This window comes from Falco peregrinus, chromosome 7 (assembly GCF_023634155.1).
Source record: "Falco peregrinus isolate bFalPer1 chromosome 7, bFalPer1.pri, whole genome shotgun sequence".
NCBI classification, from domain to species: Eukaryota; Metazoa; Chordata; class Aves; order Falconiformes; family Falconidae; genus Falco; species Falco peregrinus.
The window spans coordinates 42,779,283-42,794,905 of NC_073727.1; the positions used below are offsets into that span (position 1 = coordinate 42,779,283).

The 15,623-nt window shown below is 36.7% G+C and overlaps 1 protein-coding gene across 5 annotated transcripts in view; it reads right to left on the minus strand.

The window, feature by feature from the left end:
• ZDHHC14 (zinc finger DHHC-type palmitoyltransferase 14) overlaps window positions 1–15,623 on the minus strand; it is a 112,619-nt gene that overhangs the window by 4,389 nt on the left and 92,607 nt on the right. For 4 of the 5 annotated variants that reach the window (XM_013304837.3, XM_005230182.4, XM_027796840.2 and 1 more), the window contains exons 6-8: window positions 11,794–11,896; window positions 9,998–10,107; window positions 6,871–6,973 (exon numbers count right to left, since the gene is read on the minus strand). In XM_013304837.3, the coding sequence (XP_013160291.1) occupies window positions 6,871–6,973; window positions 9,998–10,107; window positions 11,794–11,896 (316 nt within the window). Of the gene's footprint in view, window positions 1–15; window positions 6,271–6,870; window positions 6,974–9,997; window positions 10,108–11,793; window positions 11,897–15,623 lie in introns of those variants that run through there. The other variant, XM_027796854.2, reaches the window with a different exon arrangement.

Below are 15,623 nucleotides of genomic sequence, written 5' to 3' on the forward strand. Positions count from 1 at the left end.
ACAAATTAAAGCAAATTAGACAAAACCTAAAATTCTGTGTTTATTTCATAAATAATAAATACAAACAACTAAAGAAACAAGGTATTTTTTCTGAAGAAAGTCTCATTTTTTTTCTAAGCTACACAAAACATACACGTTAACACAGTTGTTGTACATGGCAGTGTATTTTTCACATTTCTAAAGCCAAACCCAGAGCTTATTTACTTTGAATTTTAAATTAACTCTGTAAATTTTCTAAACACTAGGAACAGTAAAGAATTGTTACAGTTTTCAGAAGATGGAGAAAAGCAGGTTGCTTTATCTCAGCAGCTCTGAATAACGTACAAAGAACAAAAAAGTTCAGGGGAGACCGACTGCACTGAATGACAGTGCTGTGAAGTAACAGAAAGGATGCTGCAGCGCCATACTAGACGGATACAGGAGATGGGTAAAGAGTGGAGGGATGGAGCTGTACAACTATCCCCAACACCTGTAGGATTGCACGCTCACAGTCATGGTATTGCAGATACTGTGCAACAACCGAGCCACAAAACCCACCAAGCCAATGGCTCCCCTTGAAAGTAGTACAGTGCACCAGGACTAGACCTATGAAGATTAACGCTTCTGAAGCCAAAGGGGAAACTATACCTGCTGCAGGGATCTTACTTCAGACTAGCTACTGTTTGTTCTTCTGGACTGAATGTCATGAATGGTTAGAGCACAGTGGGTGTATTCAGGGAGCACATCTTCTGAAAGAAATTCAGTTCATGTGCTCTGATACTGCTCTGCGATGTGAACAAAAATACAGTAAATAAGTACAATCAAAATAACTGCTACTAAAACATACCTCAACCCATAGCAAAATGCTGAAGTTGGTTTACTGCATGCGCCCTTAACCCATTTTGACTGTGAAGTAAAACACTTTAATGGAAAACCTCTATCAACCTTGACTACCGTAACGTTGATTTGATAAGAGCCCTAAATTCTGGTTTGGGCAATGATAAATTGCATTTGTGAAGTACAAGAGTAAATATACAGGGAAACACACTCATAAAACTCCCAGCAAAGTGGGGCTCCTATCCTTGCTGATCCTTTTACATTCATGATAGAAATACTTACTCATAATAATGAGAATATGAAAAGCAAAAGGAGCAGTACGATAGGAGGCTCAGAGTTAATGTTCCCTGGATCAGCTGGGCTCCGATTTCCAGATCAGTGCTAGAAATACTGATGTGACTGTTTGGGAGAGGACTTTCCTGCACTTCTCACTAGTAACAAATGTTGCACACGCACTATTATGGTTCCTACAATTTCAGTGGTACATATAAGTAAGAAAACAGAGTTTGCATCCAGGAAAATAGAGGGAGAACTGGAAATAAAGGAATTTAGCATACAAGGAACTACTTAAACACTGAAGAACAACGGCCTAGGAATGCAAGAGTACAAGTGAATTTCTTAAAATCAAAGAAATAAACCTGTCCTGACACAGAGGCAGAGAGAAGCAAAATATATCACTTTATAAGGAAGGTATTAGAGAATTCCAAGAGATACTATAGGAAAAATAAACCAAAGTAATTCCTCAAAAAAGTGCATGGAGTGAGATAGATTCTCTTTTCTTCACAACGGATTACTAAAGAATAACATACCCTGTATCAAAACCCAAGAATCAACTCGAGCTTTTAAGAGAAAGCTAAGTGGTGAACGTGAAAATGAATTGGTTTGAAACTGCTGGTTGGAAATGTAGTGTTTTTCAAATTCAAAATTTAAAAATGAAAGGTTTTATTAAGAAAAATCTTGCAATTTTTGTTTTTTAAAAAGGAGCTGTACTACTCACACCCAAGCCGTTGGTGTGACATTTGATCCAAAGGTGTGTGAGATGTTTAAATGAAAGGAGTGTTGGCAGAAAGAGCATTCTATTGGGTTTTTTTGGGTCCCATCACCCCAAAGAAAAACAGAAACAACTTCAAAGGAAAGATGCAGTTCTGTCTTATCATTGGGTGCTGAGCTTATTTTTCATAAATACAACTACTTTTTAATTACCTTTGTGAGTTCAGAATATTGCTTTTTCACAACATAACCACTACTAGGACACTATAGCACTTTTTAAAAAGTTACTATAGAAAAAAACCCTCACTTTTTGCTCACTTTCGCACTCCTCTGGAGCCAAAATGCTTCATGGAACCCCCCATGCACAGCTCCACCAGAGAAGGTGCCAGGGAGGATTTCTCTTGGTGGTTCTTCCCTTTGCCCTGGTAGCCATGTGAAGGACACCACAAAAGTTCTGCTACCTGCTTTCTGGGTTGAGATGAGGAACCGCTCGCTTTCTGCTACATACATACAATTTCTGCCTACAAGAAATTGTTAAATGCTAGAATTTGAGAAAGGTCTCTGTAAGGGGTTCGGCAAATGCATATAGAGTTTCCAAGATATTTACCTGCTAGCAAACATATGATGTCACCTCCTTCCAAAAGCTCCCCTCCACACCCCCCCCGCCCCTGATTCTTCAGAATGACATCAGTCATCAACAATAGCTTCACAAGGCTGGAAGAGTAGGCATCAATTTTATGAACCTAATCTCTACTATGATACATGGCCTTTGTCTCACCACTTTTAGTCATTAATCTTTTCATCACCATCAAAGAGTTCTACTCTCGCACAATTCTACTGAGGCTACAGAAGTGCAGATCCAGGTAATGGTAGCTGAAAGGTTTATGGTCAAATAACAACTTTTTTTCAGAATAAAAAGAAAACAAATCTTAAAAGAGAAAAAAAGAATAAAATATAGAGAAAAGTATGATTTCATAATGGGTGAGATACTGTGTTTCATGCAAAAAAAATTCTTAAGAATGAGAAGAGATACTTGCGCACTCAAACTAATGAAGAGCTTGTAAAAACAGTCAGCAATAAAGTGCAACAGGGAAATACTTTGGAAATACCAGGTCTACAGCTCATGAGTTCCAAGTGATCATGCTTGTCACGTGGATAAGGATATTAAGAAGCTGGCTAATGAATTTACCAGATTAATTTCAAATTCTATTGGAAAACAGATAAAAAAAACCACTGGGAATGTACCAGGAAAAAATAATTATATGTGGCTCCAGCCTTTGAAAAAGTAAATACAATTTCATTTCTTAGTAAAATAAGGGAGATACTAAGGAGAGAACAGGAGAAAAAACTCTTTAAAAGCTCTAGGGAAAAAAAATCATAGTAAGAGGCTATGAAGCGCTGATTAGAGCAATAACCCCGACTTTCTGAGATTGTGACAAACTGAGTCACTAGCACAAGTAGGGTAGCTCCTACATGAAATATTCTAAGTCTCAAAATTACCACAAAGCTGTTAAATACAAAAATAGTGCCCCACAATAGTATCCTGAATAAGAGATAATGTATTGCACTGAAAAAAAAAAAGTGTCTGGCAAGTTTAAACTTAACCTGATATGTATTTTGAGGTTTAAATGCAAAAATAATGCTATGCTAAAAGATGTATTAAAATATATAAAAGCAGAATATAATTCTAAGCAACCAGAGAGGTTTAAAGAATGATGAGAGGCTAGCTGGGTGAGGCACAAGAAATCTATTTAGAAAGACAAAAGCACTGAGTAAAAGATTTGAGGGAAGGGAAGGCAAGGAATAAGAGCAGACAAGTGTGAGAGAATATGCTCATTAAAATCTTCCTTTAATATCAATGGACAGGAGAGATATTTTAGCATGCTATATGGATTAAGAAGTATAACATCTAGACATTAAGATTCAGTGTAGAGATAAGATGTAATGCAATCTGGAATAAAATCCAAGGAGACACCCCATAAATGTGTACTGAAACACATCTCAGATTTCTAATAAGGTATTTCCTGTACTCAAAAGCATTAAACTTGCTAAAATAGTGTAATTATCCCTGATGACGTACAAATGGCTAAACCTCTGCCATTTAAAAAGTATTTATGGAATCAGACTATGATCTACACATGCTTTTAAGTCAAGGTATTTCACTTTGCTTGTCCTTATCTGAAACCAAATGAATACAAGCTGCAATACCAATACATCTCCTTCAAACTTGCCAGTTCTTTGTGGTGCACCTGCCTCACCTCCAAGAAAGTGTTTTTCATTTTATGCCTCTGAGTCCTCCCCAAGAGGTATGCAACCTTCCAGAAGGGAAGACTGGATCATATTCCATGTTTTGCCTAACTTTTGTCAGTGAGGACACAAGGTAAAAAGGAAACCTCTTCCTCCACAAGGACTTGTCCCTCTACTGTTTTGCTTCCACTAGAGTCTTGGGCTTGAGCTAGTCTATTATTTAAACCATCAATCACCAAAAGAAATTTCGATGTTTGCATCTGAACTTCTAGCACAAGGGATTCTATACAATCTTACAGAGATTCTTCCTCTAAAAAACCCCCAAACCAAAACTCCACCAACCAAAAACCAAGTAACAGGATGCCGCATGTCTTGTTTTACTTCTGCCATAAAGTATACTCAACTGCCTTTCACTCAAGAACCTTCTTGCAGTCCTTTTCAGGGGAGAAAAAGTGAATGGCTGGTGTTCCCAGCACTCCTGTTCCCAAAATTCTTCAGAAAAATCTAAGATTGTGTACTGGGAAGAAAGCTGAGAGAAACAGATACTGTAAAGTCTGGAAAAGTACTATAGGGGTCACTTAATGGGAAAAAGATTTTAATAGAATGATGAAGTTTTAATTTATTATTTCTGTCTAAATTTAAATTGGAACAGGAAATTTCGTAACACCAGAATAGTTGAAAACAGCTAAAACTAGCAGTAAGGTGAGCTAATTTTGGTAGGGAAAAAAAAGGAAGTCTGTTTATGTAGATGAGATTGAGATCTTAACTATGAAATAGAGAAATCAGTTTTGTTGTTTGCTGCTTCATGAGACAGGAGAGATGGGAACCTGAAAGTAGGCACAGTGTCTGCTGAGAAGAGTAAAAACTTTGACCTTTGAATACAGAAAAAGGGAAATGTGAAACAAGAACAAATCAGAAGGGAAGTTACATCCCACTGCATTGCTGCCAGCAGGAAATTAATTTATTATTTCTTATGCTTTAAACAACTCAGGGAAAAATGCACGAGTTTACACAGGGAACAGAAAACAGTGCTAGAGAGAATGGGAAACTAAGCAGGTCTTTAACAGTTTGCAACAAAACTCAAGGGAGAAATGTTAATGTTGATAGCCAGCTGCCACTAGAAGCCAATTGGTTTTGGATACAGACCAGGAATAATACCCTGAGAAAAATCACATCACAGTCTTAAAGATATTCCTCCATACCAAACATCACATTTTTCAAGCTTTTCCTGAGAGATCACTTTCAAGAACGAAAGCTACACATTTCCAAGTGACTCTGATGACTGTTAAAGAACCCAAGCCTTCCCCAGTTCAAGTAGTGTGATGTTCTAGGATATAAGGAGTTCAAATCCTTGCAGAATTTGCGTAATTACAGGTATTACACTCTAAATTCATAACAGCTACCTGTTTGACTTAAAGTAATACCATAACAGATTTCTCAATTTCTAGATTCTTTTTAGAGTCAACTTTCTATCAAACTGGCACAGGATTTTCTCATTAATATCTGGTAATAATGATAGTGTCTTCTTACAGTGCAAGTATAAATCTTAGAATGTTAAGATAATTTAATGCAAGGGGCTTATTGTGGGTTAATGATCCTTGCAAACAAGAAGCTTTGATAGAGTCAGAAAATTTGGGTAATCCCTGAAAGACCTCAGACTATTTCTAGAATGTCTCCCTTTTTTTTTTTTAAACCCCTTTTCTCTTTTCAGAGTAACTTTTTTTTTTTTTTTTAGTAAAATTTGCATGGAGCATTACCTTGTTCTGCACCACTGCACCTCACAGAAGATTCAGAGTTAATACTGTGTCTCTAGTACATTTTCTCATTAAGAAGACTAACAAATATTCTATTTAATCCTCAAAATAATAAGTAAAAACAGCTTAGGAACTACAGCAAAAATTTTATACCAGTTTATCAGTGACACTAAAACTAATCTGTCTGGGAAGAGTGAGTCTTTTCTTCTTTTGTTCAAGAGAAGCGCTAAATTATGTCAGAAGGCCTTGTGGCCACCTCTTTTTTTTTTTTGGCAGAGGGAGCGTGTCCATAACTCATGGCTTCTTTGACACAGTCTTAGAACCCACATAATATAAAGATATGTGGATAACAATTCAGAAATAGGCACATATGTAAGATGCTTGCCTTTGGAAAAAGATCTCTTTCCAGTTATTCTCTTCTTCTTGGCACTGGAAATCCTATCTTCCATTATGATAGCCAATGCTACCAGCATAAAAAAAAAAAAAAGGTAAAAACTATTGGCACAGTTTCAAAGAAGTTTAAAAGCTTTTGTTGTAACAATCCAGTTGCCATTTTTTGTTCATTGGAAGTTCAGTGTCCTCCTGCTCTTTCGTCTTTCTCCCCTAGAAACTCCTCTTTGCTCCTCTTTGCTTTTTAAAACACATTAGTCTATACAAAACCTCAGTGTACAAGCAAAGAAGGAAGCAGCATGAAGAAAGTGCCACACAAAATAACAGTCAGCTGGAAAATGATGAACCAGAGCAAGTCCATGATTCTTGAATATTCCAGTTCAAAACAGTTGGCAACAGTACAAGTCAAAATGCCAGTATATTCAATAAATCAACAGTGTAGAAAAGCCTGTCTGTTTTTTTAGAATCCATGACCAGTAACTATTACACTGTAAAACATACATTAAAAAAAAACAGCCTTGGGGTTTTTTTCTTTACTGTTAATAAACAAGTAATTCCACCCAGAGTGTCAGCTGTATCCACAGTTAGTTATTACTTGATTAGTTCACATGAAAGTGGAGAAGGAAAACATTCACAGGAATCTTGATGAACAACACTATGGGATGATTCCTACCATGTTGCTCTGAGATTGTGTGGCCCCGTACATAGTAATGCCATTTGATGGTCCTGCTAACTGTGCTGTATCTGGTTGTATAAATCCTCTTCTGTCAATTAAGCTACAGAATAAACAAAATAAAGAAAACCTGTTAGAGATATTTCTGATTAATAGCTACCTCCTTTCAATAAAAAGAAAGAAAAATTGTCTATCATTTTCTTTAATACCTCGCCAATACCTTCACATGTCCCCTTTTATTCAACTGAAGTACAAGACTTCATTTCTACTCATCAGCAAGGTAATTGCTTCCTTGTAATACTACCTGCCACATAGTCCTATGTACTTTTCTGGATTTTTATCATAGATAAAAGATCTAGAAGCTTACCAGCAGATACCACAAACCCCAAGAATTTTAAACCACAGGTGTGAAAAAAAATTACAAAACTCACTAGTGCACTTTGAATCAGTATCTATTTTGAAGGTTTCCACACCTCTAAATTAAAGCTACTTAATCACAAAATTTAGAAAGCAAGCAAAACTTCTGTTCAGACACCTTACTTGCCAGGTGTTTGATGACAGCTACTTCAAACTGCTTATAGTGCTCCACTATTCTTACCAAAGTGATGCACTCATTTCTTATTTCCTCTAAGAAAATTTTTTTGAGAAATCAAAGAAAACAAGTAAAAATCTACAGAAGATTATATATATAAAAAAATAATGGAATAATCTTATCTAGCTAAAGATTTTGCTATAATTCCACATGCAATTTTACTCTCAGTTTAGGAACTATAAACATCACTTAGGTTCTGCTACTTAATACTTCCAAAAAGCTGAATGTACATATATCAAAGTACTATATTCTGCATGTGTATTAGCTCATATCATTTCCACACAAAAAAAAAAACCCAAAACCTTTTCAACTGTTTATGCTTGAATTAATTTGAAGTTGGGTGGGTTTTTTTGGTGTGTTTTAAAACATTTTTATTATATGTAGGTTTCAATTATAGTTCCATATATTTTTAATCATAGGCCAAAATTTTTCTCCTGTGACCTGAACAATGTTACTTTCCATGGAAAACTACAAATTTTACTACAGGATATAAAATTTTAACTGGAGGGTTTATGGTTCCAGTTACTAAGACATAATAACAGGAATGCCTTAAAACACTTGAGAGCTAAAGTCAGCACAGAACTGGTTTTACTTGCTGATTTATCGGACCTCTAAATTCACTAAGAGTCAAGATAGCTTCAGTTTTAAAGGATAAGAACAGGATGCTTAGAAAAATCTAAGGTGTTTCTCCTCTCAAAAGTCATTGAGGTTTCCACCACTTCAGAGACCAGTTTAAGCTTTCCTCATGAAGGCTGCAGGACAGGTTTTAATGTACATTCAAAACACTTAGAAATCCACCTGAGATTACAGTCTTCCAAATGGAAAGCACTTCTTCAAAAATCAGATGCTTAAAAAAGTTGTATCATTTATTATATCAGAGCACTAATTAGACCAATGCTGACAGTTATGGAACAAATTAAGATTTGAAAGTTACTGTTGAGGACATATAAAATGCATTCTGAATTGGGCAGAATAGGTTTAAAAATTAGAAACATGATCTTTAACAGAAGCAAGAAAAGTCTGCATTATTTACAGATCCTCTCTGCATTCCACTCTAAAATGCACGTGAACAATTTGAATTTAAAACTGTAATTGCCGCTAAACCAATTTATCAGAATTTAAGGAAAAAAATAATATTTAGTGACCTGGGACACAACTGAGATTTAAAGTCAAAAAACCCAAGGTTATAATTTACATTTTACAGTCATTAATTTTTTTACTGTTGGTCACAAAGTATCTCTGTGCAGAAACTCTACATACTTCATCATCTGAATAAGTTACGTTGCTACATGGAATTTAAAACACAGGAGCCAATGCCAGTCAAACAAAAGAATCTGAAGCATAGCACTGAGGTTTTACGTCACATACTTTTATGGAAAGCAAAATGGCAGAATTAAAGGGCTGGCTTCAGGCACCATCCATAAAGGCAGGAAGCAGAGACAGGGTTACTCTTTCTCACCACAGGTATTACAGTGTTAATGCAGTACGTGGACATTTTAACTTAGTTGTCTTCCTCTTAGGGAAAGATGTCAGTCTCTTCTGTTGACCTTTGACTACTCAAGAAGAACTACCTCTGATATTCATAACAGCAAAGACAGAAATCCCAATTCCAATGAAACACCTTAGCCACTAGACTATAAAATCATTTACTTTCTTCTCCATAGTTCAGATTCATAACTACTTAATTCCAGACAAAGCAAATCAGCTTCAACTGATGAGTACGCCGCAAAAGTAATCTACATCAGCTACTCTCCACAGAGGAAGAGGGCCTCTACTGTACATGTAGTACATGAACTATCTAACCTCTGAGTATTGGAATAAAGAGAGAATTAAATCTTTCCAGCCGCCAGGTTTATTTCTCTAGTCTCAGCTCTGTATTATATTTTGTTCAAGCTGGCTGAAAAACTATCTGAAACTTTGACTATACAAATATTTTGGATTTCAAAAGTCAAAATGTAAGCAGCAAAAGTTAATCCATTACACTTTCTCTGGAATCGCTTCGGTGTAAGATCAAATTCAGCCTAATGTGTATATGTTAATCATAGTATAAAGAAAAATTATTGTCCATTTAAATAAAACTGTTTACAGTGAAAAGACAAAAAAGGACAATTATCAAGCTTGTTGTAGAATTAAGGTTCCTAAACTTTCCTAAACATGTGACATTTGTTAGATATGTAGGAGTTTAATACAGTTTCAAATCGTCCATCATGCAACAGCTAACTACATGAAATCTTTTACTGCTAGGAGTTATTAACTGCAGTGGCAAAAGTTCAAACAACAAGTAAAAAAAAGTTATTTTCATTTTGGATGTCAACCTTAAATATATTTTACAGGATCTGATCACTAACTTCATTTAACCTCAATTTACCAATTTATCTCATTATTACTAAATAAAAATGTAATTAAAGCTTTTAATGGACAGTAAAACTAACCTTTATTTTTGTTGAGTAAACTCAAGCAATCACAAAGAATATTTTTTTTTCATCAATAATCATGTGGCTTCATTTACACTAGCAATACCTTTAATGCTCTTACCTTGGAGAGAGGGGCCCACAGAGTGCAGCACAGCAATTAGTAAAGATGTTGCCATAACTGTATGGATTATAGTTTTCTTTACCTCTTTTATTTGACCATGATCCTTTAATCTGAAGAGATATGAACAAGAGGCATCACATATAATACAACACAGAAAATGGATGAGGCAAATTAAGGGTTACCAAAGAAGCAACATGCTAGTTACATCAGAGGCAGATCAGAGAAAACCCATGATCACACTTTCCAAACAGCTTAGAGCTTTGGGCTTTAGGAAAGGCTGGACCCTTACAAGCAAGCGCATGCTTTACCCTCCACAGATTTAGGCAACCCAAAATCTCAAAGGATCAATATACTCACAGTAGGAATTTCAGCATCTAAACATAATGGTCTAAGTTTAATTTTACAAATGAAGTTGAAATGCAACATACCATTAAAGCCAGCAATAGAGCACTTTTCCATACTCTTGGGTAAGTTCTCAAGCTGCGCATTACCACACAACATTACCTTGCCTAAAGTTCACAAATGGCTTTAAAATATTATGAAGCAACTACAGACATTACTACCTTTTAGTGCATAGTACACTTTCTTTTAGCTAGTCATGCTCTTGTGTTTGTGAGATACTTGAGAGTCTGAGCAAAATGTGTTACTGTATTCAACTGGAAATGCATGCTTTAAATGAAATTACCAAACAGTTTACTTGAAATTCAGACATGTCACACTGTTGCAGTTCCCTGCTACCTGACTTTCAACAATTCAAAAGAAATACTTATTTGAGGGAAGGGGGGACAGTGGAAGCACAGCGGGTCCATCTAGACAGACAATGTTGGTCTAAACCTAATAACTGAGGAATATGAGTATCTTATCTGCCTTACTAACAAGGTAGATTTCTTCAAAGTCAAGCTACTTGCTTGGATACTTGATGCTGAGACACAATTCATTCTGAGCCTGCTTGGTAAGTTTTTTTTTTGGTTGATTGGTATTTATTGTAAAATCTGTATTTTTAACTGTGACCGCAAACAGTAATAAAACATGTGTCTGACACTCCCAAAGATGCTACTTCTATTTTTGCCAGATACCTATGAAAAAAGGTACAACAGAGAATTACAATAATTTTAAGCTTGCAGTAATTTGTTAGGTTACTTGCTAAATTCCAACAAGCTTTCTATACCATCAGCTACCTAGATGTTTTTATTTTGTCCTTTTGTTCACTTTCTATTTCTCCTTTTAGTTAGGGAAGGACACATGAAACCTCTACACACAGTTAAACATAATTCCACACCAAAAAAATGGAAATTATGTGTGAAATATGCAGAAATGAGGAAGTTAATTATATGCTCCTTGCTGGAGGTTTTAGAACTGACTGACAAAGCAATTTCAATGGAAAAATAAAGGATGAAATTTTTGTTTTGAGAATTCAACATACTTTAAATTTTTTACAGTACAATTTTTGAGTCCAAGAATATTTAGGACTCCCAGTAAAAAACAGGTACTGAAAATTATTTAGTAATTTCCTATTGTATAAAATATACTTGTTTCTTTGTGTTGCCTCTTCTATATTTCCTATTTCAAGATACAGATCTGGACAGAGTATGTAACCAGCACATCATCAAGCCACAACCAATACAGTTCAAAAGATCTCTTCTGATATTTTGAATCAAGCATGACCAAGTTACTACTACTTCCCTATCGAGACATTCATAAAATTACACAGATAGGTATGGCTTCTGTAAAAATAACGGAAAAACTTTCTCATTACTATTTAGAAACATATATGTAGAAATATGCTATGAACTTACATCTTCATTTGTGGTTTGATTGGAGCTGATCAAATACGTGTGAAAACCTGAGAGGCCAACAATGGACCATACTGAGAAAAAACACACCACAGCTTCCAGCACAGTAATTGAAAGTCAAGGAAATACATACAAATGGGAAAAAATAATTATATCCAATAACAAGTATTTACAATCACAAAATTCAAGGTAGTCAACTTAGAGTCCACAAGTCCCTTAAGATCCCTGGGACAGCAAAAACGAAACTCAGAAAAGCAAGCCTACTGTCACTAGGCTTTAGTGTACAGGCCACTGAATACCATCTACACAAGCAAATATTTAAGGGCCTGCAGACTGAAAAAGGCTAGAAACTACCGATGAGCAGTTCTGATCTTAATTGCTGAAATGCAAATTTTCACATTCACCCTGTAAAAGTCCTTGTATTAAGACAGGTAAATTGACAAATAACAGCAAATAATAGTTCTGATGGGGTGAGGGGAAGGTCAAACACAAGAGAGGTAAGCCAAGGTTAGCCAAAGAGCAAAGACTGAACAGAGGTATGTTTGTACAAATACTTAGTGCACAATGGGAGTCTTGAGCCAGGACTAAGGGTTCTAGATCTGTGCTCGTAAGTATAGCAACAACAACTGAGTAAGCGGCACTTCAGTCATGTCCTAACTGCTAGACTCTCCTGTCTTTCTTCTGTTACTGAAGCTCAGATGCTGGCAGGGATCCTAACACTGGCCTCGAAGTGCACGAGTCCAAGTAAAATATAAAGCACACTTACTCCCTCAAGTCCCTCTAATAACTGGATATATTCTACATTACAACTGTGGGGGCTGTAATACAACTAAATGGCCCAGCCCCAGCAAACAGCCTGGGGAACAACTGCTCTTAAGCCCGTGAGTGTGAATAGTTGGGGCAGGGTTGAATACTCAAAACTCTGCAGCATTTGTATGTACATTTAAATGTACCATTTAAAGAGGAAGACTATCAACGCCCAACTCACTGTGCTGCTATTAAAGAGTAGCTGAGGAATTACAAGACTTTTTGAAGGCGACATCAGCCCAAATTCTAAGAAAATCACAAAAAATTGCAGAACAGAACTTGAAGTGAGAACAGAAGCAGTCAAAACATGCTTTGGTACAGCCACAAGTCACTCTGCTGGCATTTGCCTAGCACAGACAGAGCACCCGCCCTGTCAAATGCTGTTAGTCTGCATCCCAATGGCAGACTGCCACAATGGGGTGCAACATATGGGGGCTTGCACATAGGGCACTCAGATACTCCTATATGTGAGCTCATGGGGTGCTTTCTCACCTGCATGTTGTTGGGAGCAGCACAGGCAAACATACAGTAAATGCACTCACACCTCCGAGAGGGCAGCAAAGGTGTGCATGTGCTTGTTTCTGTGCACCACTAGAACTTTGTTCAAACTACCCATGTTTTCACTCCTTACACACTGCATAACACAAATGCCATGAAGAAGTAATCAGGCTTTGAAAGTGAGACTGGTGTACTAGGAAAGCCAGTCAGTGCTCAGTGTTGCACACTTACTACAGGTTCTATCATTCCTCTAACTCCAAAGGAGTCATGATCTCAGCAATAAGACAATAAAGTTGCTTTTAAACTTTATATAATCAAGCATAAAGAGCAACTTCCTATAGAAGGCTTCCTGCCATAGTTTTTTATTTATATACAATTTTATTTACACACAATAGTCATGAATGCAGAATACATCTGCTTTGAGACTGTTATTTCCTACAACACTTCAATAGCAAATTTTTTTTAGGGAACATGAATCAACAGCAGAAAAGGTTTTGGTTCCGAGAAAAACAGATATAATCAATCAGTAGGAACAAGACAACAGAAATAGAATAGGAATAAAAATTAATCTGTATGTTAACCATATGCCAACCTTCAGTGAAGTCAGTTTCCAAGACAACATCAAATCAAAATATTCCACAACAAGGACACAGCCTTAAAACACACACAAAACCATCTTTATCACTGAATCTTTCAATAGAAAAGAAATATGACAGCTCCTCACCATTGCAGAGACACAGACTAGAAAATGCATGGATGGACATAAGTATTTGTGATAAATAATCCTAATATTAGTTAACAGTGAAGAGTTCTGTATTGCAGGTCTGCTCTCAGCTAAAGAACTGGGAAATGCCAGAATTGTCTGTATAATGTCCCCTAGAACCTACTTTACTCAGGGTGGTTTTAAAAGCCAGAAAAGAGCCATTTGCATTCTGAGCAAATCTGTTCCAGAAGCAACAGGACGACTGAAGTGCACTGTTGAGCAGCACCTTCACTACTACCCCTCTCATCTCCTCCTCAAACTATGTGGAGTCAAACCTTCATAAGACAGGAACTGGATCGCAGCTGACTGTGCAAGTCGCAGCTAAAGCAAGGAGAATGAGGAAGCACGGATAAGGAAGCAGACTCTTGTTAGCATAGGGTTCAGAAAGGTGTAGGAGAAGGAAACAGCCCCAAAACATTAAGCACAACAGAAACTGGGCTTTGAGAGGGTAGAAATAGTAAGGAAGGCTGTAGATGAGCACTGTTGGGCAAAGTCTACACACCAAGACTAAGAGGCAGAATCACCAGCTCAGAAAAGGGGAACCTTAAAGGGAAAAGGGCTCCCTGCAACCTCATCAGATGACTGAGGACACCACTAACAGGACGCTCCTTGCCATTACACTCCAGAGAGTGCTGAAACGCGACTTTCTCCCTCCACCTGTTAATTCCTACTGACAACAGGGGGAACTCAGTTCAAAACATCTTTCAGTTTCCCGCTGAAAGGGAAGTCTTCTTCCTAAGAAAGAGACTTCTTTCACTTTCCCACACCAAGATCCAAAAAGATCTCTAGAACAGCAGGGGTGGTTTATGTTATTTTAACATGAGTCCATTAATTAAACATGAGTCCATTAATCAAAAACCAAACACAAAAAAAGCAATATATTCTCAACAAAGTATTACTTACTGTCATAATATGGTATAACGCTCCCTTGGCATCTCACATGGGGTTGTTAGCAAGATAGAAATGGGAGTGTTCTCTGTGCCTGAATTGACTGGCTTGCACCAAGGAAGCATTCCCAACACTATTTGGACAACATAATTTTTTTGCTGTTAGGAATCGTAACCAAGATATTAAATTGTCTAATATATCACTATCAAACCAGGCCATTTCTACAAGATGCGCTACCAAGCCTTTCAAAGCAGCACATCCCTGAATACAAATTATGAATAAGCAGCCCATTGTTCCTGTACAAGGATCTTCAAATGCATAATCAATTACCTTTTGATTTAAGGATAATTGAAAGCTATTCTCAGTTTGAAAATAGTCTGAAAGAATCATCTTTTCTAAGAAGTGATTGTAATTCTTTTAATTGGAAGCTGTTGTTGTGCCATTTAGCACAGTTCGTTTGTGCTTTGTAAAATTATTTGTACAAAAAAAATCTGAATGGTGGCTTTGTTTAAAAATGGGAGTTCACAGCTCAGTGACTACCTGATGAACACACACACAGAAAGAAAACTGTATCTGCAGAACTTGGAGAATTTGACACTTTGAAAAACTACCTGGAAAGAGAGATCTGTTTTCATGCACAACTACACATGACAGAGTAAGTTTTTTCTTCCTACTCTTCTGTGGACAAGAGCAAACTGCGTGAGGCACAATGGACAAAAGACTTGTCCTTGGCACAAGTATGGGAAAGAATTCTTTTAATAGTATCTCTGCGGGAGGTGCAAACTGTTTATTCAGACATAAGCCATTCAAAACATATACGTAAAGAGCGGGAAGCTTACAGTCTGTACAGAAATGTAAAGAAGAAACTAAACAGTAA